The 26,319-nt window shown below is 38.6% G+C and overlaps 1 protein-coding gene across 1 annotated transcript; it reads left to right on the top strand.

Annotated features, from left to right (window-relative positions):
* Positions 1 to 2,085: 2,085 nt before the first annotated feature.
* MTF2 (metal response element binding transcription factor 2) lies at positions 2,086 to 26,037 on the top strand. The gene is made up of 15 exons (XM_054165068.1): positions 2,086 to 2,312; positions 13,722 to 13,920; positions 14,061 to 14,142; positions 14,979 to 15,074; positions 15,450 to 15,550; positions 15,875 to 16,023; positions 17,275 to 17,370; positions 18,422 to 18,490; positions 19,286 to 19,409; positions 21,764 to 21,831; positions 22,227 to 22,400; positions 23,049 to 23,157; positions 23,385 to 23,443; positions 23,586 to 23,690; positions 24,504 to 26,037. Exons 1-15 carry the CDS (start codon positions 2,308 to 2,310, stop codon positions 24,856 to 24,858), a joined length of 1,791 nt encoding a protein of 596 aa, XP_054021043.1. The 5' UTR covers positions 2,086 to 2,307; the 3' UTR covers positions 24,859 to 26,037.
* The last annotated feature ends 282 nt before the right edge of the window (positions 26,038 to 26,319 follow it).

Genomic DNA, 26,319 nt, shown 5'->3' with positions numbered 1-26,319 from the left:
ATTTTAACATTACGTTGTGTTAGACAGTAAGGTAATGGAAAATAATACTGTTCAGCAGTTGGTGCTCTCATCTCCATACATATATATATATATCTCTTACTTACACTTTTTGGTGTATTTTAGTTTGCTCATTTAATATTTAAATAGTAATTGTGGCAAGGAACATATACAAATATAATATTAAGCCTTTACAATGTATGTTAATATTTAAGAGAAGGGCCACTGGCTAAGGGAAATACCATTCTTTCTGACTTATCGACCTCTACTAAGTATCAGGGAATTTACATTTTGAATATGGAAGTTATTTTTTCTCTGCTTAGCCAACAAAGCAAGATACAATTTTATAAAGCCAAGATTTTGCTTTTGCATGTTTTTATGACAAGAGCTTGCCTAAAGGACAAATATAAACAGAAATTAAGACAATGCCAGCCTGTTATTATTTAGCTCTTTTTTTTTTTTAATGTGTTGGTGATGAAACAATTTACATTAGAGAGGAGTGATTCTAATTTGAGAAGTTTTGATTCAGGTAATGGTAAGGATACAGCAGGACAAAGTTGTTAAGACATTCCAACCATGACACTAAAAAATTAAGTTGTGAGGGAGCCAACTATTGATGTTCAATCATGTTTATTCTGCTGACTATAAAGTTTGCTTTTTAACTTAGGTAAACACTGGTTTCGACACCACTGTTGTGACTGAAAAGTAAAAACTTGTATGCAGATGTATCTCAGATTCGGTGCGCTTTGTTTTCTCCTGCTGGTGACTTTTTGTCTTTAGCACAAGCATCACGTGACTGCTGTTCTGAGTCCATGAAAATCTGTGAAGAGCAGCCAGGAGCATGTGTGTTGTGCAAACCTGTTTTAAGCAGAACATTCCAATTACCAAACAGTGTCTAATTAGTACATTCAGGGGAGAACTAGCCCCTAAAACTCATATTTAAAACTACTGTGAACAAGAGACTTCAGTAACAAAGACTGCTTTATTCTGATGTAACTAGGAGTTGGCCAGACTAAACTGTACTCTGGTGTTCTGCCCAGGCTTCCTTTTCTGTGCCCCTTCCTTGCATGGCAAACTGATCCTTGCCTTGAGTGGCTTACCCATGGAAGGAAGAAGCCATTTGAGAACTCGGGCTGTGTGAGCAGGGCAGAACAGGGAATTACAAATTTATTCTCCAGTCCATGAAATTAATCTGTTACCCTAGTGTGTATTACACCACTTGGCGAGATCCAATCTAGTATTTGCATTTCACCCTGGTGCAGAGGCCTGAGCAGCACCAAGCAACTGTCCTCATGGAGTCAGGGCAAGTGTTGCAACCCACTATTAGGCAATTGCTGCATTTAGTTACGGGGACTGTGGAGACTAGTTCAATGCTACAATCCAATAAACAACTCACAAACCCAAGGTGTTTCAACGACAATGAAAGACCTATTTTGCTTAACTACTACAGCTACCGCTAAAATCAGAAACTAAGGTGTAGCTCATCTCCTAAAATTACAGTATTCCAATGTCAATGCAGAGGTACACTGTTCAGCCCGCTGCCTGTACCCTCCGCACCAACGAATGCCCACCGCAGCCTCTGGTACCCTGGGCGGCTAAGTGCTGGGCCTTTCCCTGCCGGCCAACCGAGCACGAAGCCGGACTCCCCTCCTGCTCTCCCTCTATCATTCCAGACGCCAGAGCCAAGCCCCTATTGCTGTCGGAAAGCTGCGCCGCAGCACCAAGCAGAGACGGGGGCCACCCGGAGCCCACAGCTGGGGAGTGCGGTTGGACGAAAAGGTAGCCGTGCCAGCTCCCCACAGGTACGGCGCGGAACAATAGCCAGCTGCCGGAACGGCAGCCCGCACCCCTCAGCACTGCCGCAACGAGTCCCGGCTGGCCGGGCAGCAGCGATTCCTCTTTCGGTAAGGACGCCTAAAGTAGTCCGTCTTTGTTCAGCAGCGGCAAAGGTTCCAATCACCTATGTCCTTCCGCCGCGGCGCTCTTGCTCCCCGCCCCCTGGCCCAGGAGCTTCCAGTCGGTGCAGGCGGGGCTCGCCGGGGCGGGGCCGAGGCCCTTTGTGCTCCCAGAATGCACCAGCATCTCCTCCGCGGGAAACAAAAATGGCGAGGGGCTACGATGGAGCCGGGCTGTCTGTGAAGCGGGTTTGACCTCTCCCCCACTACCTTTCCTCTGCCGCGCCGCGGGGGTTCGTGCTCGGAGGGGTCCCGCTACACGCCGAGGGTTCGGCTGCACCGGTGCGCCGCGGGGAGGCTCCTGAGCTCGCCGATTTCCCTTGTATAAGGCGCTTGGCACCACTGGAGAGACCGAATGAGGTGAGGGGTGGGGGGGCGGGTCAGGCCGAGGCGGCGGGGGGAGGTGGAGGGAGGAGCGGATGTGTCCTGCGCGCGGAGGGGGGCCGGGCGCAGCCCCGCAACTTGGGCCGCTGGTACCACATCCCGCTCCCCGTGGCGGCCGCGCCACCCCTTAGGGAAGGGGTGCGAGGGGCCTCGCTCCTGTGCGGGGCCCTTAGAGGCCTTTGTGGGAGGGGGAGGAAGCTCCTTCCGAGGCGGACGTTGGCAAACAACGAAGGGGTCAGTGGTGCTCTTCAGTGACCAAAACAAAGGGAACGGAGGCAGTAGGCCGTCTGACGGGGTCCGTGGAGGAGGTGCTCCAGCGGTGAGGTTGCGATTAGTCTTGTGCCAGCAGTATTTTTACCTTCTCGTTTAAGGACATTGTTCGAGTAGGCTGCATTTGCTCGAGTGCAAAGAGAACAGCACAAAAGAGGTGGTGGTGTTCGCTGGGAACTTTATTTTTGTTTTCTTTTTGTTTGCAATGCCTTGGCTATAAGTCTGTTAAGCTAGACAATTTAAGTATGCTTAGAAGCTTTTATTTTTGTTCCACTAAGATATGGTAACTGTTGCTGGCTGAAAAGATGGGAAATAACGTGTTTTCTTTGGTATTTAGATTCTGTTGAGTGCATGGGTTGATACTTTTGTTAGCCAGAGAGAACAATATGGTACTATGCCAGATGCTCTGGACAGTGATACTGGTATTGAAATACCAGAGGTTATTATCCATCCATGACGTGTCTCGGTATTATTTTAAGTAGGGGGCCTGCATAATTAAATGAAAAGACCTGGCAGGAAACCAGTGTAGAATTATGCTTTTTTTTCTTGAATTTCGAGTAGCTGGTCTCTGCTCATAGCTTTAAAAGGTCACCGTAGTAATGGGCTTAGTGTAAGTGAAAGTGTGCAGTGCTTTATGCTTAGAACGGTCAAAAGTGTGGGATAATAAGGAAATAATTTCTCTGTTTTTTCTTTTGGCAAAAATTAGCAGGTTAATGTTTGTCCTCTTTTGTGAAAGCTCAAATTACAACTACTTTGAAAGCATTTGAGATTAAAAGAAAAATATCTTAGTTTCTATAGTATTAAAATACAGGTTAATAGGTTCATAATTTTTTATTGGAAGGAGAACAAGGGAAAACCAAGGTTGAAGCTATGAGAGAAGAGGTGTAATGAAAGCGAGAAGGGGTTTTGCAAGGAGCTACAAGATTGTGAAATATGTATCTATATTGAGAACTTAATGGATTAATATTTCTCACAGTTAATTCTTATTTTGTCAAATATAGATTTGTGGCTTCTCAACAATCCATGATTTCTACTCTGGTAGAAAGTTTAACTCTGATATAGATCCAGAGTTGTCTCATTGTTGCTAGTTATTATTTGCTGAGGTATATGTATTTTGAAAATAGGTGGAAGAGAGATGCGCTGGTAGTGTCAGAGCTGCCCTCAGATACGGTTGTTTATGCTTCCCTGCATTAGGAGGGCAGGTGAAGTTTGAGAAGAGCAGCTGTAAAACCTAAGGTGCAGTTAATTTCCTACTAGAGAGTGGACTTCTGTAACCCATGAAGATAGATGTGAGTGAGTGCAGTACTAGAGGCACCTAAAATGGCTTTAAAACATTTTGATCTCCTTAGACTAGTTAAAGAGGAGAAAGCGTAGAGGGAGGAAACGTGTAACTAGAAGCCACTATGAATCTTCTCTTAATTTATGGATTAACAGTACTTTGTGACTGACCTCTGAGCTTGCTGCAGAGTTGTTTTCACGTTCTTCACAGGCCTTCCTTTCAGGAAACGGATGAGAAATGTATCTTTGAGTAAAACACCAGGAGAAGGATTATAAACCACAGGTTATTGATGGAGTGCCCTTGAGCAGCGTAATACCTGTTCCTGAAAGCACTGAAACTAGCTGAATTTACTTTTTGAACAATCTAGATTTGAAGATGATGGTTTCTTACCTAGAAAGTATAATCTATATGCAGTGGTGGAATCAAGAGACTTATTTTCTCTGAGTGTGTGCTAATCATGAGAGTATTCCTGATGAGTCTGGACTTATTCTCTAAGATCCCTAGTCAATGAAAAAATACTTTCATAATTTAGATTAACTTAAAAAAAATAAAATTCTTTCTGTGGTGTGCGTATAAAGTTGTTTTTCTTAGACACTAGTCTTAAAGAAGGAGATTTATCTTTATGGGATTTTGATCATCTCTGAAATCCTTTCTCTTCCCCTCCCTTTTCCCCAGTGCTAGTCAGCACGTTCTTTGTCATCTCTTTCACTTCTTGGGTTCATGATCATACTATACTCCCTTAGATCTAGAATCATAAATAGTTTTGCTTTGAAAAGACCTCTAAGATTAGTCCAGCTGTTGGCCTAACACCACCACGGCTGTTAAACCATGTCGCAAAGTGCAATGTCTACCTGTCTTTGAACACCTCTGGAGAAAGGGATTCAACCACCTCTGTCTTAAAACAGTGTGACACATACCTGGTCCGAATAGACAAGGTGATGTTTTTGGTAGCCCTTAATAGCTCTTGGGGAGAGCTGCTGGCCTGTCAGAATGACTTAACAATGGAAAGAATTTCTGTGGAGGCAGGAATTCCCTCATTCAGTATTTTAAAACCACTGCAATAGCACCATGGAAAGGCCATGCTCTTGAGATACTGCACTGGAGCACACATCTCGCTGTGCATACCACCCTTTGTGATTTGAAGAGACACTGCTCACCACTACTAAAAGGGGACCACAGATTCTGGGGTCAACATGTTGCATTGAAGGCCCTGCTAGGATGGGGATGTACACCTGCTGCTGAAGGACTTGGACTATTCCTGTGAAAACATCACTGGGTCCAAGGAGTGGTCATATCTTTATTTCTCTCTCTCGCCCCTTGTGAGACATGTTCTCCAGACCCTTCACCATTTTTGTTGCTGTTCTCTGCACATGCTCCAGCAACTCTCTCTGTTTTACTGAGGGGACCAAAACTCAGTACAGTATTTGAAGTGTGTACAGTACTGAGTACAGGAGCACAATCACTTCCCTACTCCTGCTGGCCGTGCTATTCCTGATGTAGGTCAGGATGCTGTTGGCCTTTTGCTGCCTTGGGTTCAGCTAGCTGTCAGCCAGTACTCCCAGATCCTTTTCTGTTCTTCGGCTTTTCATCCACTCTGCCCCAAGCCTCTATCATTGTATAAGGTGGTTGTGACCTGAGTGCAGGACCTGGCACTTATCCTTGTTAAACCTTGTACAACTGGCCTCAGCCCACTAATCCTGCTTCTGCAGAGCCTTCCTACTTTTAACAGATCAACATTCCCATTACTTGATGCCATTGTTGGCTCCCTGCTAATAACTTCTGCCTCTTTGTGTATCAACACACGATCAGTCCCAAACAAATGGCTCATACAGTGCAGGAGACTGATTTACCCTATTTCCCTGTTGGCAAAATGTGTAGGGAAAAATGTTCCTTCTGTAATCATCTCTTAAAGGCTAATACTTCCACTTTGCATGTCAACTAGAATGAAAACATATATTAATTATTGAGAGACAATTTGAAGTAAAAAACCCAAAATTACAAGTGATATTGGTATTACGGACTTGAGAATTCCCTTATCCTGGTGGCTTCTTTTTAATAGTATGAATTAACCTTAATAAGGACAGTGATACTTCACAGGATGGAAAGGTGGCTTGGGTTAGAAGAGCTCTCAGGAGGTCTCATACTGCTTAGTGTAACAACATCCATGAACCTGGACCAGATGGCTTTATCCAGTCAGTCCTTGAAAACCTACACTAATGGAGGCTATACAACTACCCTGGTCCCCTGTTGCATTGCTGAACTGTCTTTATATCCATCAGTATGTCTCTTATTTCACTCTTACTACCTCTTACTGCATCTTGTCCTTCTGCCACACACTATGTAGAGACTTGTTCCATCTCATGAATTTTCTCATAGGAGCCAGAAAGCTATTGTTGGGGCCTCCCTAAAGCCTTTCATTCTCCGGGCTGAATAAGCTTGATTCCCTCAGCCTTCTCTCATAGTGCAAGTTTTCTAGTCTGTGACTGTCTTGGCCCTCCTCCAACTCATCTAGTTGGATGTCTTTCTTGCACTGGAAGAACCAAAACATAGTATCCTAGATGCCATTGTGAGTTCTGTGTAGAAGGAAATAGTCACATTCTCTCAATCTTCTGATGCTGTTCCTGCTAACATAGCCCAGGATACCATTTGCCTATGATCACAGGACATACTGCTGGTTCATTTTGTGCTTTCCGCCAAACTCCTAGCCAGTCTTGCAAAACTAAATTCTAGCCAGTCTTAGCCAGGAGGCTTTGCAGGACTTAGTTTTTGTCTCTGTATTTCATGAGATTCTGGAGAGCCATTTCCTTCAACCTTGTGGAGGTTGAGGTAATTAACACCCATTCCTCTCCTCTCATCCACAAATCCTGCTTTTTTTAACACAACATAATCAGTTTTGTCAGGAAATGCTTTATCCTTGGTAAATATATGTTGTCTGTTCCTAGTTACCAAGTTAGTGTATGCAGAAATGTCTTCCAGGAAGATGTACTCCATGGCTTTTCTAGCCACCAAAGTGAGGCTAACCAACCTGTGGTTCCTTGAGTTGAACTCTTGGCTCCGTCTGAAGGTAGGTGTAACATTTGCTATTCTCTATTAATTACAGATTACCCCTGTTCTCCATAACCTATGGTAGTAAAGAACAGTCTTAGGAGGTCATCACAGTTACCTTGGTGCTCTTGAAAGCTGCCTATCTAGTCCTGTTTGCCCACACGAGTCAAGTTAACATTTGCTTAAACCTGCAGCAGGCCAATTCACAGGTCACTCAAGCAAACAATGCTTAACAAATCCATCATGTATAGAAGTTAATGTATTATTTAAAACAAAAAAACCCTTTCTCCTGTGAATGATTTCAGGGCAGCCAGTCTACATCAGCTGCTCTTGTCAGCAAGGTGAGAAATTGTAACTTGTTTACTGCTGAGGTCTAACCAGTCAACTGTAATGTTACCCATCACACTGGTATGTGATTCTTTCACACAGTTACTATCCCAATGGGTTGGGTGGGTGGTTGCATTCGTTTTTTAATCGTTTGGAAGACTCTTACATTTTTGCCTTGAACTCATCTGTCTAGTTAGACACTTTAAAGACTGCTCTAGTAATGACAATATCTTCACTAGTGTGTGGGTTGGTTTGTGTGGGTTTGATGTTGTGGGTTTTGGGGTTTGTTTGGGGGTCTTTTTTGTTTAGTTGCCATATGTTTTCAAAAGTATATACACCAAATTACTTGACAATTGCAGTAAGTCTGAAAAGTGGTAATAAGAACTGAGTCCATGCAGCCTATTCTGCTGATTAGAAGTTAGGGCTGTGAATCTTTTAGAAAGAAGTTTAGCCAGGAGATTAAGAGGAAGTGAGTTGTGTGGCGTCCTCTGCTGAAGGTTTTGAAGGGCTGACTGGATAAGGCCACCTGGCCTGACCTCATGGCTCATGCTACACTGAGCAGGACTAGAGACCTCCTGAGATCTCTTCTAACCTCAAATCATTCTATTATCTTAAATATCTGTGGAAGTTGAAAATATTTTTGTGAATGTACTTTTTAACCCACAAACATTATTCTTTGCTTTTCTGGACTGAGAGATGACTACGATTGTAGTCCCTTCATCCTCCTTCTGTATAGTGATGTGGCTTAGATTTTTATTGTTTTATTTTATCGGAACATCTAATACTGTAAAGAGCTCGAAGTATATCTTGTACATATTTTGTGATATGGCACGTTGTAGCATAAAAGGGTAGTCTAGAATTTAGGTTTGTACTGAACCCTCTGCTTGGAAGAAATTCATTACAATTTACTAATATAAGTAGTCTGTTCACGTATATTTGGAATAGTCACTGCTGCAACAAAGTTGCTGTTAGGAAAAGCAAAACAATCTTTTTTTTTTTTTCCATCAGACTGATCTGAAGTTTAGGTCTGGGTTAGGACAGATGAAGTATCTTGTTAAGTTTGTGTCTTCTTGACCCAGTAGAATCTTTATTTGGAGGAGTGACATATGGTTAACAGATAATGTTTGGCGGGAGATCTCCTAAATGGCCAAGCAGCTGCAATGAACATGGTAAGAATGATGTTGTTGGGATACAGCATCTCTCCAGCTACTAACAGAGGTACTGGGTCCCAGTCACAGGGTTAGCAACTCTGTTGGAAGTATGGCTTGGCTTGCAGTGTGGGGTAAACCAGTTCAGAAGAGAATGGATCTCTAAAAAAAATTTCATTTCCCTTTTCTCCTACCTTCTGACTATGATTACTTGCTGCTTACCTGGCTTGTCTAATCATTAGACATTTCTGGTCTGATTAGAAAGCTTATGGAGAAGTCAGCTTGTAAGTCTAGAGTGGCAAGAGGGAGTCAAACTGCTGTATGATATGGCAAGCCAAAACTGCCCTCAGTTCTGGGTGTTTTGAGCCCTTGCTAGACATTCACTCTGACCTCTGTTCCCTGTGAGGTGTTTACTATCCTGTTTTAAGGATAGCAGAACAGACTGATGATATTTTATGAACCTTTTTCATAATTCAGTTTTCTTTTAAGGTTTAATAAAAGTGGAGTTTGTAATTTTGGGCACAACAGTGGTGATTAATCAGCAGTAATGTCATGCTTTCAAACTTAAACTGTCTCTAGTCATCATAAATTCTTTGACTAGGTATTTGTCATGTATGTGATACCAAGTTTTTCCATTTTTGAGATGGATTTTCAACCTGTGTAAGTTGTCTTAGTAGGATGCTCTGTGTATGTGCGATTCCTAGTCTGAATTCCATTCTCCTAAATCTGCTGGGCTTTTAAAATTAATCTTTTCTTCAGTGTGATTTATGTTTACTGTGAATAAATTCCATAGGTCATGCTTTTATGAGTTGCCTCAGTGGATTACAGTTTTCCTGTTCAATATGCTTTGGGCACACACTTACAAAAACTAAATTTTAGTAAGCTGATTTAAAAATACTGTTGGTAATCGTAGGGTAGCTATGCTCTGTTATTGTTGCAGTATTTGTGGATCAGGCAGTCCTGAAAGAAACTTCCTGAAATTGCATGCATTGTCAAAGAAACTTTCTATAGTTCTGTTGTGCAGTCTGGCAGTGCCAGCTGAGGGAGTTTGTGTCCCAAGTTGCTTGTTAGCATTTGTTTTGCTGTGCTTACAAACCGTTCTGTGAAAGAAATCAGTGAACTGAGATGGTTGAAAAAATAACTGTGCCAAAGGGAGTTTTTCTTTAACAGGAGCTGTTTGGTAGCAGTTATGGAATGTGAATGACCTTAACCTGGCAGGGCTGCTGATAAAAAAAGATACTTGGAAACAAGAGCAGGAGAGTGATCAGTCTTTTTATTCCTCCATCCTCTTAATTTTCCTTTAACTTTCCCAATTTTTTGTTCTGTAAGACTGGAGATACAGGAGTCAGAGGCACCAAATGTTCATTGACATTTGCTGTCCTCTAATAGAGATAAGTTGAAGGTCCTCTGCCTGTCTTGCTTGAGAATAACTATGGTTATGATCTAGACACCAAGGTGAAACATCAGTGAGCACTTCCAGTACTTCAGAGAATCAGCTTCTTGGGAAATGGTCAAAGTGCACTTATATTTTGAAGCATATCTCAACATGCAGACATGTTTTACTGCCTTCCCCCACTAACTTCAGAAAGATTGTATGGGCATGTAAGTACGTTCTTTGCATTTTAAGTGCTTGAGTAAGAACACAGCCAAAATGTAGTTAGAGTAAAGGATGTAAAGCCAGGGTAGACTGGACATGCTGTATGACATGCGTAGCTTAGTTGTGCAATTTAAATGAAATAAAGTAGACCTTTATATCAGTGTTGTTGTGTTGTTTGTGTCCCCCCCCCCCCCCCGCCCAGAAAATAAGATACCTGTTGGACATTTTGCAATGAGAAGTTCTTAAGATGATAGGGAAATTGGTACTTTCAAGTTACTAAATTTGATGGTAGTCATAAATTACATCGTTGGAAGGTGTTACAGAGCTAACTGTTGGGAATACTGGAAAACAAGTTTCTGGAAAATGTGTAACCATTAGTTTCCAAGTGGCAAGCTAGAAGTTACCATCAGTTTTTATTTTCACTTAACATACACCAAATTTTATTTTAATGATAGGGGTGGCTTTTCAGTACTCCACTACAGCAGGAAAGATGAGAAAATTAACTTTTTATGCATGTACTTTCAACATTGGTCTGCATGGAATTTCTTGTTAGTTCTTGTGCAACATTTCCAGAAGGCACTTCAGAGACATCTAATTTAAGTAACCTCTCCTAGTGCTTGCTAATTAAAGACAACTTGTTAGAACAGTTGTTCATTGTGCTTAATTACTATCAAAAACATTGAGGGAGTGCTTCCTTGAAGAGGAACTTCTTAACCATGTGGAAAGCAACTGTTAAAGTAGTGTCAGCCTATTGTGATAACTACCCCTCTTTTCTGTCTGTGTGTTAGATAAACCATAAACTGCCACATCAGGAGCTACTTATGAACTGTTTAGTCATCACTTCACCAGTGCTATCTCCCACAGAGAGTTGTGTGGACAATGGAGAAGTGTCAGCTTTATTGGCTCAAACCTTTACTCTGTGTCAAGATCCTTCCGTGTCTCAAGTTGCTATTGTGAATTCAGGCTGTTGTGTAAGTCAATATATAAGACTCATTTAAGTGCTTTGTGCCAGAAAAGGATGCACAAAACTTTTTTGTTACAATTTGCATAAAGTTATGGGATAAACCTCTATAGCTGAGAGAATGTCATATGTTTGAATACTTTTTTTCATAATGCAAAACTAATTTAAAACAGTTTTTGAATGGAAATCTGAACTAGATTATGTGTAATAAATTTTCTTTTTGTTTATTCTGTGCAAGATCTTTAAGTACTGGAAAAGAAGAGCCAACATTCCTGCTACTCTCTCTGTTATCTTAAACCAGATTAAACAGTTGGAAAGAAAATCTTTGAACCCTGATGAGTAATTTTGGCCAAAGACTTGGTAAAATTTCAAGGTGCATTTTCTTTAGGTGCTTCAGACTACACATAGTAGCTTATTGACCTGTTTAATAGCTGAATCAAGTTTCTGAATGTTATTTGAAGTATCTGAATGCTTTAGCATTTTCTAATGATGAGTCCTCTCCAGGAAAAAAAAAATTACTGGCTGACAGCTGGTTATAGTTTTACAGCCTGCTTTGATCAAGCCTGACATGAGGGGAAAATGAGTTTACTTTTCAGAAGCAATGATGAAGGCTGTCAGAAATCTAGAGAATGTTTGGGAGATGGAGTGCACTCACTAGAATCATAGAATTGTTAGGGTTGCAAGGGACCTCAAGGATGATCTAGTTCTGACACCCCAGCCATGGACAGAAATACCTCACAGTAGATCAGGTTGCTCAGAGCCACATCCAGCCTGGCCTTAAACTCCAGGGATGGGGCTTCCACCACCTTCCTGGGCAATGTGTTCCAGTGTCTCACCACCCTCATGGTGAAGAATTTCTTCCTGACATCTAACCTAAATCTACCCATTTATAGTTTTGCTCCATTCTCCCATGTCTTATCACTACCTGACATCCTGGTTTTCTTTTGTTTTTAGTCACCTGTCAGAATTGTTTGTATTTGGGATCAGGAAGGACTGAAAATGGTGATTCAGTTATGCATAACGATGCCAGGGTTACTAGGCTAGGGGAGTACGTACTTGTCTGGCCCGTTAGGGTTGCTCTTACTGTCACGTCATTGTTTAGACTCAATGATTACAGATATGCTTCTGTACCAAAAAAAAATAAAAAAATTCTTGACTGCTCTAGAATAACTGGATTTTTATGTATTTTTGACGTTTTAAGCTATTATAATACCATTTTTTGTATTGAACATAAATAATAAACTTTCAGGGTGAGGAGATTCCTTTCCTTGCCTAAGCTAGCTTGAGTGAGATGAAACTTTTCCCATTTAACTCCATGATCTGTCCTTCTTTGTGTCATAGTTATATATAGAATAGAATTAACCAGGTTGGAAAAGACCTTTGAGATCATCAAGTCAAACCCATCACCCAACACCATCTAATCAACTAAACCATGGCACCAAGTGCCTCATCCAGTCTCTTCTTAAACACCTCCAGTGTTGGTGACTCTACCACCTCCCTGGGCAGCCCATTCCAATGGCCAATCACTCTTTCTGTGAAGAACTTCTTCCTAACATCCAGCCTAAACCTCTCCTGGTGCAGCTTGAGTCTGTGTCCTCTTGTTCTGTTGGTGGTTGCCTGGGAGAAGAGCCAACCCCCATCTGGCTACAGCCTCCCTTCAGGTAGATGTAGACAGCAGGAAGCTCTCCTCTGAGCCTCTTCTCCAGGCTAAGCAACCCCAGCTCCCTCAGCCTCTCCTCACAGGTCTTGTGCTCCAAATGCCTCACCAGCTTTGTTGCCCTTCTCTGGTTTCTAAGGGGAAAATATGTTTGGACATAGGAAAAATAACTTTGATTCATAGTCTTACATTCTGCTTATTACTTTTGAAGATTCTCATTACCTGGTTCTAACTTACAATTTCTGTATTTTGCTTTTTTACTCAGAATGTAGTGTTTGATATCTAAATTGACATAAAAGCATATTCACACTGTATGTTCTGGAATTCCATGAGGAAAAAAATGATTCAAGCAATGAACAGTTTTGAGTTTCACACATGAAGAAAGATAGCACTGTTTTGGTTTTTTCCTTCTTTATTCTTTTATCCTATGAGTCTAACAGACAAGAAAACTTATTTTGCATTAGAAATGTAACATGTAGAAATTCTTCTGTGCTGGAGTCCTCTGTAACTCTGCTTAGTGGTAAAGCATGATGCTGTGGGTTTTTTTAGGTTTGTTTTTGGTGGTGGTGATGTTCTGTTTGTGTGTGCAGGTGGTTGGTTTTTCATTTGTTTTGGATTTTTAGTCTTTATTTTGACTAACTGGTGAGGACTACATTAGTTGAGTGTTACTCTCCCCACAAAAGCAGTGTAGTTGGAATTAACTTCGGACTCTCTTAACTTTTCTTAGAGTTTATTAACTCCAGTTTCTGACAGTTTTATAAATGTTTTGAAAACGAAATTCTGTATTGAGTCTTTCTGATGCTTCTGGTGACTTCACAAAGAGCCTTTGAACTGGAAAATCTGTCTCCCCATCATCATGTACAGCAGTTGATTTTTTTTATTTTTTTTTTTTTTTAATGGAAGACTTTTTGACTTTTGTAGACTTTAAAATTTTATGGACTCTTAGCAGAGGCAATGCTACTAACGGTGCATAACGTCTGAAAATATGACCAATTACCTTTAAATTTTGGAGCTAGCTAAGAGAGTTCTAGCTGTGAATAATATTAATATTTAAAATATATGGTTTCTTACTTTAGCGTAGTTCTGATTACCTTTCTACAGAGACTCTACAGCAGTGGGTAACTCACTGGTCCATAAGCGGTCTCCTTTACGCCGAAGCCATAAAACCTCAGCATCTCTGACCAAGCTGTCATTACATGATGGACAGAAAACCAAAAAGCCACTGTGTAAATTTGAAGAAGGTCAGGATGTCCTAGCTAGATGGTCAGATGGCTTGTTTTATCTTGGAACTATCAAAAAGGTAAACAATTTTTAACTTTGCTAGAGTCTTGCAGTGTCATGTGTTGGTTAAATCTTGCAGTATTATTGTTTCTCTTAATAGTAGGTATATTCTTTATTTTATTTTTTTTTTTTTTACTCATGGCTTCCACTTTTTTTCAGATAAACAAACTAAAACAGAACTGCTTCATTATATTTGAAGACAGCTCCAAATCCTGGGTTCTCTGGAAGGACATACAAACAGGCAAGAACTTCAGTGAAGCAGTCATTGTTTGCTATTATATTTGCTCAGATTATTGAATCTGATAAAATGATTGCATTATATTCTGGTATCCTGAACAGCAACCCAGGAATTACACAAATTTAAAAAAACCAACCAACCAAACAAAAACCACCGAACCAACCAAAACCCAACTACAAACAAAAACCCCCACCAAAAATCCCAGCAAGAAAGCTGGGGTTCTTTTCACACAACTCTATCACTGCAGTTAATTTTTCCTATTTGTTCTTTTCATGTAACGATGTGCAGGGAGGTGAGAACACTTCCAAAAGTAATGACACTTGAGCTCATTTCAGTGGGGATAGACTATAATAGTCCCTCTTAACAGAAAACTGCAGGCCCTAATTTACAGCAAGTTTATGTCCTCCTGTTTTCAGTTGAAGCAACATGATGTGGAAAGAAACTACACGAAGACTGGAAAATCCTAGTTTTGAATAGAGTTCTCGCATACAAAAGTAACACCATCACTATTGTACGTTAACCATTAAAGATTTAGGAATGTTCATGCAATGTAAATCCAGCTAGGATTTGTTTTTATGTAACTTTTAGCTTGTATTCTGTAGTCAGCTACTTAATTCTGTGTGTTCATGTTAAGGAACTGTGTAGTAAGTAGGCAATATATAGCCCGGAAATATCCACTATCCTGATAGTTTTAGTTAAGAAGTTAGTCTCTGTAACTGTTTCTACAGTGCATGGATCTGTAACTAAAATTACAAAGAAAGCCATAGATGTGGTAACCATTCCAACTGCAGATACAAGCTAAAAAAAATTTTAAAATCACCCTTTCATCTTTTGTCTAGGAGCCTCTGAAGGTGGGGAAATGGTCTGTACAATATGTCAGGAAGAGTATTCAGAAGCACCAAATGAAATGGTTATATGTGATAAATGTGGTCAAGGTAACTAGATTATTTTTTTCTCCTGTTACTGCATTTGAAAAGATGTTTTGATTTGTTTTATGAAGGACTATATTTGCTGGCTGTGACTGACTGCTCAACTGATCTTAAATGTTATAGCACTTGATGGCTATTAAAACTCACTGAATAGTCACTTTAACATGGATGATCACTAACATCTGTTCTGTAAGTAACATGTATTTTTTTGCACTAAGAAAATTTAAGACTATTTTGAATGTGTTCCATTTATTATTTTATCAAACTTTTGTCACTTCCTGATGGATAATGCTTTATAGTTATATGTATTAAAATAATGTATAGTTAATCCTGTGTAAGCTTCTTTCACCACTTTAAATTTGCTTGATAATTTTTATGCAGGGTATCATCAGCTGTGTCACACACCAAATATTGATTCCAGCGTGATTGATTCAGATGATAAATGGCTCTGTCGACAGTGTGTGTTTGCAACTACTACTAAGGTGTGTTTCTGGGAAAATACTTCTTAAACTATGCTTGGAAAATTGGATGTATTGTTTTTCAGATTGAAACAAAGCAAGCTGTTTTTTCTGTGTTTTCTTTAGTTAGCTTTGATCTGAATGTTTTGTATAAATTCCCAACATACTGCTTTTAGAAACAGATGAACTTTGGCTTTCAATTTATTTTTAAACATATATGCTACTATTAAATTGGGTGAAAGTGTTTTACTTGATTGTAAACAAATCCTGGTAACTCGGAAATGAAAGGATTTTAACTTTTCAGAAATATTACTGTTTGTGTAAACTTGTGTATTTGTTTTGGTCCAGAGGGGTGGTGCGCTTAAGAAAGGACCAAATGCCAAAGCACTGCAAGTCATGAAACAAACATTACCATATAATGCAGCAGACCTTGAGTGGGATGCAGGGCATAAAACCAATGTCCAGCAGTGTTACTGCTATTGTGGAGGACCTGGAGAGTAAGTAAGCAGATAATACAGAACAACTTCTCTGTAATGCAGCTGCAGATATTAGCCTTGATCCTGCAGACTTAATTCTGAACTTGTTAATTTCTGGTTTTCTTGTATGCAGGTATTAAACTCAAAGCAGAATTTTAAATATCATATATACACACATATTATTTTAGTAATTCATAGGAAACCTATTTTTCAGGACTTCTCTTTTGGTTTGTTTTAATTTTATCAGGTGACCATCACATAACCTCACAGTCCATTCTACAACAAGCACAAATATATTTTTTTTCTGTATTGCTGCTGTTTAATGTGTTGAGATTCAATGGAGTTGTTAGATCTTGTGATTCTGAGCAGTTTTTCTGATGTGAACTCAGTTCTGTCACTAGTCACAAATAGAAATGTATGCAGAGTTTGCTTATTCTTGTTGGGATAGCTTTCTAGTTCTATCATAACATTGTACCCTGAAGTGCAATTGTTGATGAGGGGAAGATTCCACCCCCTTACCCCCCCTTTATAGTATTAGAGTATTCTGATGGTTTGTCCTTGCAAGAAAGGCAAGACGAGGACTTTTTAAGCAGGTGGAGATAAATACGCTTGGTATTTTCAGGAGCGAGTGAATGAACAAAACAGCATTGAAGAGTTGAAGTCAAAGCAATTCAAGAGTTCCCCAAAACCATGAAGTTTGAGTTGATATTTAGAGGACAGAGCTTTGGATTGAGGATTTTGCAGATTTGGGCAAACATCAGTTTCTATTTTGCATGGTTCCTTCTCTGAAGAGAAAAACTGCAAAATAAAACTTAAGTGTAAACAGGTTCATTTTGGGGATTCAGGTATTTGAATTCTCAGAATAAATATTTGTGACAATGCGGCTGTGTTGTGCTTTGGGAAACAACAAGGAAGTCTGTCTGGTATGTGAGAGCTTATATGAGGTTACAAAATTCTAATCACAGAGAATTAGAAGGTGACTGTGAGAGGAAATCAAATTTGATTTTCTTCAATAATTTGTACCTTAATCCTTTTACGAGACTATCTTGTTGCTTTTCGTAGTCATGCTTTTCTAGCAATTCTTTGTTGAACTAAATGTTGGTGAAATATCCCTACAGATGGTTTGTTTTATAAGCAGTGAAAACCAGCTTGTGTCAGAAGATCCCTTGCTATTTAATTTAAGCATAATGAATAACAATGTTCAGTCACTACTTCTTTTGGTTTTTTTCCCCCCCTCTAAAATACATCTTGTTTTTCTTTTTGTTGGTGAAGCTGGTATCTAAAGATGTTGCAGTGCTGCAAATGTAAGCAGTGGTTTCATGAGGCGTGTGTGCAGTGCCTCCAAAAGCCAATGCTTTTTGGTGACAGGTAAGAAACTTAAACCATGCTGCTTGGTCATCTTGTGTTTTAAATGTGGAGGGAGTCTCGCAGATGGGCTTTTATCGAGGCATCTGTAACGCAACAGCATTTTCCAAAAACTGAGAGAATTTTGCATAGAAAATAATACGCAGTAAAGCATGTGTTCAGGTGCCAGGAAAATAGTTTTTCACCTCAGTTTAGTGAAAGAGGGGTGGGGTGATGTGTGATGGAGAGGTAACAATGGGTAGTTGAAATCACACTGTTAGTGACTTCACTGTGTGCAAAAGCCTGTAATACTGTATGTGCTGGCGACTGAGAGATTGGAAGCTTTTATAGGTCCTCTAAAGTGGTTGGAAAAGCGCTTTTGAGTTCTCATATAGGTGACCAATCTCTCGCATGCAGACACCATGCTTTGGGGTAGTCTGTCAGTATACATGTGTGGTACTAGTTCCCTATACTAACAATACAGGGATGTGGAGAAAGCTGGAAGAAGAGTTAGACTGAGGGGAACTCTGCACGTGCTGTGTTCATGTGTGATGAGTTGTGACAAAGGGAAATGAAAAAGCATATTAGTCCATGCTTTCTTTTTATGAGGAACTTCTGGGACTTCAGGTGAGAGAGAACTGGAGGGAGGGATTTGAAGTACTTGTTTCTTAAATTTTCTTTTAGCTGTTGTGCTGGAATGCTTGTAGGAAGGAACTCAGTTAAGACCCAGGAATGCATGGATCCTTTAAATGCATGCTTACACTGGGGCACAGATTTCAACATTCAAGAGTGGAATGGGGAGATGACAGCATTTTCACTGAGGCAGTCACAGGCTGAGGGACTTTTTTCAGGGAATAGGTAATAGTGGCACTAGGAGAAAATTTAGGCCACTGTATCTGTCCCAATAGGTACTAGTACAGATTGTGTAAGTCTGATAAAGGAGGATGCAGGATTCTCAGATGTCATCTGGCTGGTGTTCTAGCCTGCTTAGCTTTCCATTGTTTTCATAACTAAGGAGTCAAGAGTGTGTGTGTATAGATCCCAGAGACATGTACATGTATGTGTATCTTTTTAGGTTTTATACGTTCATTTGCTCAGTTTGCAGTTCTGGACCAGAATACCTCAAACGTTTACCCTTGAGATGGTAAGTATGATCTCCACTTTTTTGTTTGTTTGGTTTTTTTTTTTAAAGGAAAAAAGGTGTGAGTTGAATACACACTCTGCTTTTCTTCTTGATACTTCGATTCTCCTTGCAAAAAAGGAAATCCACTTGCTTATCTTGAGTGCTCTGAGTTCTTACTGTTTCTAGGAACAGGGACTTCAAAGGAAAGCTTATTCTTAAGTGTAGAGATATATTGCAACTGTGTGGTCTTGCAGTTGTTCAGTGAAGTGACAATAAACCACTCGCTTGTATATGAGGAGATTGAGGTGCCTGAACAAAATCTTTTGTTTGCATCTCAGGATCCTGCTGTTAGATGAACCAATTGTGTCTTAGAAGACATAATTTGATATTTTATAATAGCTTTTATTGAGACTTCAGTGGGTAATTGTGGTGTGAAATCTTAAAACTAACTGTGTTAGAAATTGTATCTGATTTTGTGGATACGTGTGCTGACAAGCAAATGGTAGAAATTACCTTCTTAAGTATTCAAAATTGTGCAAATTCAAAATTGATACACAGAAGTGTGAGTTCAGACTTAAATATCCTATGTCTTAGACTAGTTTTGGAGTGTAATCACAAAAATAAGCAGAGGCAGAAATGTGGAAGGAATTGCTTGAGGAAAAATAACAGTAGGCTGCATAATGTTTCCTGGAGTGAGCGCTTTAAATTGTGTTTTGTGTTCCTCTGTATTGTGCTGTTCTCTACGACATCATTTCAAAGAAAATCAACTGGAAGACTTTTTTCCTCTTTTAAAATTAAAATATTTCTGAATTCTAGGGTAGATATAGCACATCTATGCCTTTACAACCTAAGTGTTATTCATAAGAAGAAATACTTTGACTCGGAGCTTGAACTCATGGCCTACATTAATGAAAACTGGGATAGATTGCATCCTGGTGAGGTAAGTAATTGGACTACTCTTTGGTTTTCTTCACAGTGTGACTTAAGAATTGTTTTATTCTGGATGTATCTGCTACTGTCAAATAATGAGCTGATCTTTAATTTCCTTGTAAAAATAAAATGTTTTTTAAATGGCATGTGTCTTTATGAGCTGTGATCCATGTAACTACTTTGTTATTTGCATGGCAGCTTGTTTGATGTTCTTTGATATTTTCATGTGCGCACACCAGGAAGTCTAAATGTAGAGCAAAATACACATTGTATTGTATGTGAAGACGTTTTCCAAGTCTCTAAAGTGTAACACAATGAACTACTGTACACAAACATTTCCTTTCATCCCTCCTTCAAGCATGGGGGTGATCGGTTTGTGTTTATGTGTAAGGATTGCTTTGATCCTTTTTCAGTCTGATTTCTGTTACTTGTCAAGACATCTTGTCTTTTGTTCACTACTATGGTAGCTGTTCTTCCAGTGTTTGATTTACTGAGCATTTATCTTAGAATTAAAGGAAATCTGTTTCACCAAGCAGACTGATTTGATAGTTAGATATGAAGATTGGTGTGGATATTTTTCTGAATGTAAGGTCGGATACACAATTCATGTGTAAATTCAGATTGGCATACTGCCATTAAAGTATGCACTTCTTTGTGCATGAAAATCATTTAGCCTTTTGTTGTTTGAGTGACGTTTTGTTAATACAGGTGGCATTATAAAAGGTTTGAAATTTTCTTATGACTGCATCTTAGTCCTTCTGGGAAATGACTTAAGGTTGAAGACTACATTTTTGAAGGATTAGATACTGAATCAATTCATAAAACCTATATTGAGAAAATCTTAATGACTTTACTCTGAAAAGATTCTAAATGTCTCACTAAATTGGGAAAAATTGTCTTGCAAAGTTTGAGGCACATGTGTTACTACTATGATTAATGTAATTTCTTTATTAAACAGGAGTTAGTCACAGGAAAAAAAATCTGCCATGTAATGGTTTCAGTAGTTTTGTAATTTTTGATTTGCCACTGGTAGAAATAGCACTGTTTTCTTTCTCTGGCTGTTTATAATTGACTAAGAGGAAAAGCTATTTAGGAATAGGTGTGATGGGAGTAAATGGTGAAATTATCAGACTTCCTAAGCTGCTGATGTTTAGCATGTTGTTATTTAGGATTCAATAAATTATATGGCAGTATTTCTGTAGTTAAATACTGAAGAGTTGCAAGACCTCTGGATAGCTATGGATTGTACTGATTGCATATTGTAAAGATAAAGAATTGTTACTTCCTGTGGTTAAAATGGGGTGAATACTTCCCTTTGTGTCAATAGCAGGTACACTGAATCTTGCCCAAAATTGTGTTCATAAGGTGGCTTTTGAAGAGTATATTGACTCTTTTTAGCTATTTGCATACTTAATACTTTGAGCCTTTACATCTATCCTATTTGGTCAGAATTGTATTCTGTACAAAATATTTGAAGGTTTGGTTTCTAGAGCTGCAAATTCTACATGGTCTACTTAGCAGTATTCATACTAAGTGAAACTTATACACTGTTTTTCAACTCTATAAAGATAAATTTACTGCAGAGCCAATTGGATATCAGTTCTGGAATATTTTGACATGGCTTCCAGAAATATGGTGGCTTCACTAGAATTTTAAGTAGTTGCCTAAATAAAAATAATCATATTTTAAATTCTATTACATGAACGTTGCATTCACTTTATGGTCACACCATATTTATTCTGCTTCATGTCTCTAATTTATAGGTCTGAAATTTTTCAGAGTCAAGTTTCCATATTTTGGTAGCTTTATAGAGACCACCTGTTTCAGGCTTTGGTGCAAGGAGGGAGGTGGGACTAGGCCTTAGCAAAAGGGGAATGATATTTTTAAATTTTTTTCCCCCAGTTCTCTTAACTCTTCTGGGCCCCTTTCACGTTTTGTATCATGTTGAGTAATATTGGCAAAAATGGCAGTTGTGTCCTGTGGCAGGGTTTTGGTTAAAATTATCACCAATAAAACAATGAAGGTCATGTTGATATAGTTATCTTCTGCTTGCAGTTTCAATTGATTTGGGAGTACATAAAGCTTTGAGTAGCTTTGAAAAAGCTTTGATAGCTTTTCCTTGTATTCCTCACAACTGAAACTCGGATTCTTTGGCCTTTGCTTGATCTTGATGTGAATTCTGTGGATGTAAAGCACAGAATATATGAGATAATGATTAATATCCTTTGGGTCTAGACACTTTCCACAGCTAGTACTTCATAAGTGTATTTCATGTCCAAATTGTAGTTAACAGTAACTCCAAGTAACTGGACTCTTCAGTCATAAAGAATTCAACAGGTTAAATGATTTCTTAATACTTCACAGCTGGCAGATACACCAAAATCTGAAAGATATGAGCATGTACTGGAGGCATTAAATGATTACAAGACCATGTAAGTGTTTGATACTACTTATTTTAAAATGTTGTTTACCTGTTTAGTCTGCAGATTATAGTTCTTAGTCTCCTTTGCTCAGTCCATCTGATAATTTCTTTGGCTGCAGATAACATTGACTTTTTAAAAGTACTATTTCAATTTCAAACTGTAACATTACAGAGCTATTTCAGTGAAACCCAGACCCTGAGGGAAAAAAAAAAATAAAAACTTAAATGACATCCTCTTACCGTTTTGCATTCTGTATTTGAGTGAGGATTGCATTAGGGGAAAGTGGGGAGTAAAATAGCATTAGAATCAACATATGAATTTGCATAGTTTTGCATGTACAGTGTTGTTTTAAAAGTTGATTTCCCTGGGGTCGGGATGTTTACAGTTAATTTAAAATCATTTAGGTTTATGTCTGGAAAAGAAATAAAGAAAAAGAAGCATTTGTTTGGCTTGAGAATTCGTGTTCCTCCTGTGCCACCGAATGCTGCTTTAAAGGCTGAGAAAGAACCAGAAGGAACTTCTCATGAGTTCAAAATTAAAGGCAGAAAATCGTCTAAGCCATCAATTCCTGATGTGAGGTAAAACAACCCAGTCATTCAAGCCATGTTGTGTCTACTTAGAGTGTATTTTGGTGCCTACAAAAAAGGCCTTTTCATTATAAAATGTGTTTTTTTAAATAGTTGGAAAGGTGGACTATTTGTGACAAGACCTTTGAATGAATTTGAGATTTCTGACAGGATCCTTAAAAAAAACCCAAACCCTGAACCAAACAACAAAAAAATTTCCAGGTTGTGTTTTAGGGTTATCAGAGCAGTAGAAAATAACTTTGCTGTCATTTGGGAAACCATCTTTTGCCTTTATGGAGCTCTTATGCAATAGTCTGACTAAAATTACAAATAGTAAATACGATGTGAAACTAACTTACATTAGTAAAGCTTGTCATCCTTTTTACCAAGTGTGGTGATACAAATAAAAAACATTTAACACTTGTTTGTTCCTCTTAAACATTACGGAATCAGTGTCACTAGAAAGATCATGTATCTGCCTATGTTATTCTGGAGACAAAATACATAGCTTCGTACCTGGTAATTCTCATTTACCAGAATAATCTTAAGTGCAGTGGTGTAGCGATAGACATCTAATTGTGTATTGATTGCCAAAGGAAAGCATATATTCAATGAAAATTCTCTTCGATAATACAGAACAAAATATAAATTTTCTTCTAGGGAATTAAGTAATGGTATAAAAAGAAAGGGGAAAAAAAAATCAGTAGGTCGTCCACCTGGTCCCTATACAAGAAAAACGATTCACAAAACTCCAGAGTCGTCTCCTCTGGTAAGGTTTTGGATATATAGATTTGTTTATTTGTTGATTGATGTATTTTAATGCACGTCCCACCCCCCCCTACTCCCACCCATTTCTCTCCAACTGGATTACAATTTTTGCAGAAAAGCATAACTAGTTATCTGAATCATGATGTTCCCCCATTTACCCTCAAACAAAATTGATACAGCAATTAAAACTGAAGTACTCCTTTGTTTGTGTGTTGTGTTTTCTTTTAGGATAATGAACCACTTCCGGTAACGGAGAACCCAGTCTTGGAATTACCCTGCTGTGTTGGGTAAATTAAAAAAATGTTTTACAGGGTTGTTGGTTTCTGTTATAATGCCATGTTGTTTATCTGTTTGCTTCTAAAATGTCAGCTCAGTTCTTAATATAAGATTATTTTCATTACATGGCAACCCTGCTGTCTTGCATATCAGGAAATCTGATGGAACTGCACATTCTTCCAATACCTCAGATGTGGAATCCACAGGTGCTGCCAGTATGAAAGAAACTACCTCATCTAATATTTCCAGACATTATAGGTAACTATTCAATTACTCTAACTGCTATGGAGATTAATATTTTAATTAAATACATCAATTTTAATAAAACCTTCTAAAAGGAGGGATAGGAAATAGCTGGTTCAGCAGTAATTCACCTGTAATAAAGAGCAGTTGTGGGGATCCTACAAGAGATCTCTTGCCAATGCATGATAAATCATGTTTTAAGTCTGGTGATTTAAAGTGTGCGGTTCTGCTGTACTTCCACTCGGTTCTGAACTCTTAGTCGTTAGCCAATCGAATCTGGTCTGGGTAGTTCCAAAGAAATTCATCTTAACAAAATTCATGAGGATACATACCTGGATAAGAGACAGACTCAAATCAGCAACCAACACTTAGAAAAAGGAAGACAATTTTCTGATCATCTGTGGTGTAGTCAGTCACAGCTAGTGCTGTGGAGTTCTTTGGTTTGGTTGGGGTGGTGTGCTTGTTTTGTTGCCTGTTTTTGTTTTTTGTTGTGTGGTGGTTTGTTTGTTTGTTTAGTGGGGTTTTGTTGTTTGAATTTTTTGTTTGGTTGGTTTTGGGTTTTGTTGAATTTTTTTTTCTTGAAGTTGGACCTTTGATTAAACAAAGGTAGAAGATAAAGCAGGAGGTTGGTTTAAGATAAAGCAGGTATAGTAGAAATGAAAGGCAATTGCCATCTTCATAGTTACCTATTTATAGGCTGAAAGTGCTTTTATCAGTGAAGAAGAAGAATAGAATGAAGATGTTATGGATTGTGTGGAAATAACTAATGGTAAAGCATGCATTTAAAAAGGTTTCTTGGAGTTAATGCTGGTTGTTCTTTTCTAATAGTTTATCTGATTCGAGAAAAAGGACTCGTACGGGAAGAACTTGGCCTGCTGCAATACCACACTTGAGGAGAAGAGGTCGCTTTCCACGAAAAGCACTCCAGACTCAAAACTCAGAAATTGCAAAAGATGACGAGAATAAGGAAGATTACCAGTATGATGAACTCAATACAGAGATACTTAACAACTTAGCAGATCAGGAGTTACAGCTTAATCACCTAAAGAACTCGATTACTAGCTATTTCGGTGCAGCAGGTAGAATAGCTTGTGGGGAAAAATACCGTGTTTTGGCTCGTCGGGTGACACTTGATGGAAAGGTGCAGTATCTGGTGGAGTGGGAAGGAGCAACTGCATCCTGACTGTAGGACTGAACATTATCTTCACTGCACTGTCATATGTAAGTACTGTTCATAATGCAGAGCCACAAGAGAAACGTGTCTTTAAAATGTGTTTCTAAAAACAAAACCAGTTTAGCCTTAACATGTAATTATTATCATTACAGCTCTTGTTATAAAGACTTATCTTTTTAAAATCTGATCTGAAACTTAAATTTTTAATCTGAACACTGTTAGACTGTTTTAGCTTGGGATATTTTGGGTTACAATTGCTGAAAAATGTGCATGGTGTTTTTTAAAAAAAAAGAAAGATACATTTTCTAGAGAACATTCCATGGATACAGTTATTGTGATTTAGAGAAAATACTATGTAGATAGCACAAATCTTTGGAAAAATCTTTGTTTTGTTTTCTTACCCAAATGTTTGCAGAAATGTATTTCTATTTCAATACCTTCTAGATTTCATAAGTGCAGTGTATATAATGCCTACTGAAGACTGTAAAATACTGAAGTTTTCTTTCAAAGTGTAAAAGAAAAAAAAAAAAAAAGACAAAATATATTGAGTCTGTAAATTGCTCTGTGACCAGACTTCATTGTCGTCTTAATATATTCTTTGTGTGTGTGTGCTCACGTGTGTGCATATATACATATGTATTTATGCACACATATACTTGTGCGTGTATATATGTGTGTGGTTGTGACCTATGCAATACAGATTATGGGATTGGGCAGTTTGAGAATACATCCCATAATTCTTTTTTTCAGGAATAGTTGCCAGTATTTACACAACAGCATTTCTTCTCAGGCTTATTGGATGCTGTTGCTTTCTACATATACTAAAGAGAAGTGTCAAATCAGTGCAGCATGTTCTGGCAATGGGTGCAGTCATTGACGTTCATGAGCTCTAGGTAATACATTCTGTTGTTTTCCATGTGACTTAACTGTTACGAAACGATGGAAGAATCCAAACATTTGGAAATTAACTCTCTGATTGTAAGCTCTGTCCCAGTTATAAACTAATCTGAACAGGATACACACATAAGATTCCTACGTAACTGTTTTAATAAATATAGTATGAACAAAGTGTGTTATTGCACAGGGTCAACAAACAGTTTGTTGCCATTTGAAGTAACATTAACGATTTTATTGCAACATTACCTCTTTTGTTTTTATAAAATGTACCAAGTTCTAAGTTTCTAAGTTTATCTTGTTTAAAAAAAAAGTATCTTGCCAGTATTAGATGTTTTTTTTTTTGTCTGCTACTTTTTGAGGGAGTTTTAGCCAAAGAGTAAACAGAAGAATATTTTTACTTTGGTGGTTATTCACTGTACTGCATAAAGTTACTTTCCTTACATGCTTACACGTTACCACGGAATTTAAATTTATCTGACACTTGAAAATGACAGAGTGGTTTAAAGTGTACTGCCTGGGTTAGGACTTCATTCCATTACATGATTATTTGACTTTTTCTGCTCATCTTGAAAA

This window comes from Dryobates pubescens, chromosome 11 (assembly GCF_014839835.1).
Source record: "Dryobates pubescens isolate bDryPub1 chromosome 11, bDryPub1.pri, whole genome shotgun sequence".
NCBI classification, from domain to species: domain Eukaryota; kingdom Metazoa; phylum Chordata; class Aves; order Piciformes; family Picidae; genus Dryobates; species Dryobates pubescens.
Note: the sequence above shows the minus strand (reverse complement) of the source record. Positions and strands in the feature narration are given on the sequence as shown.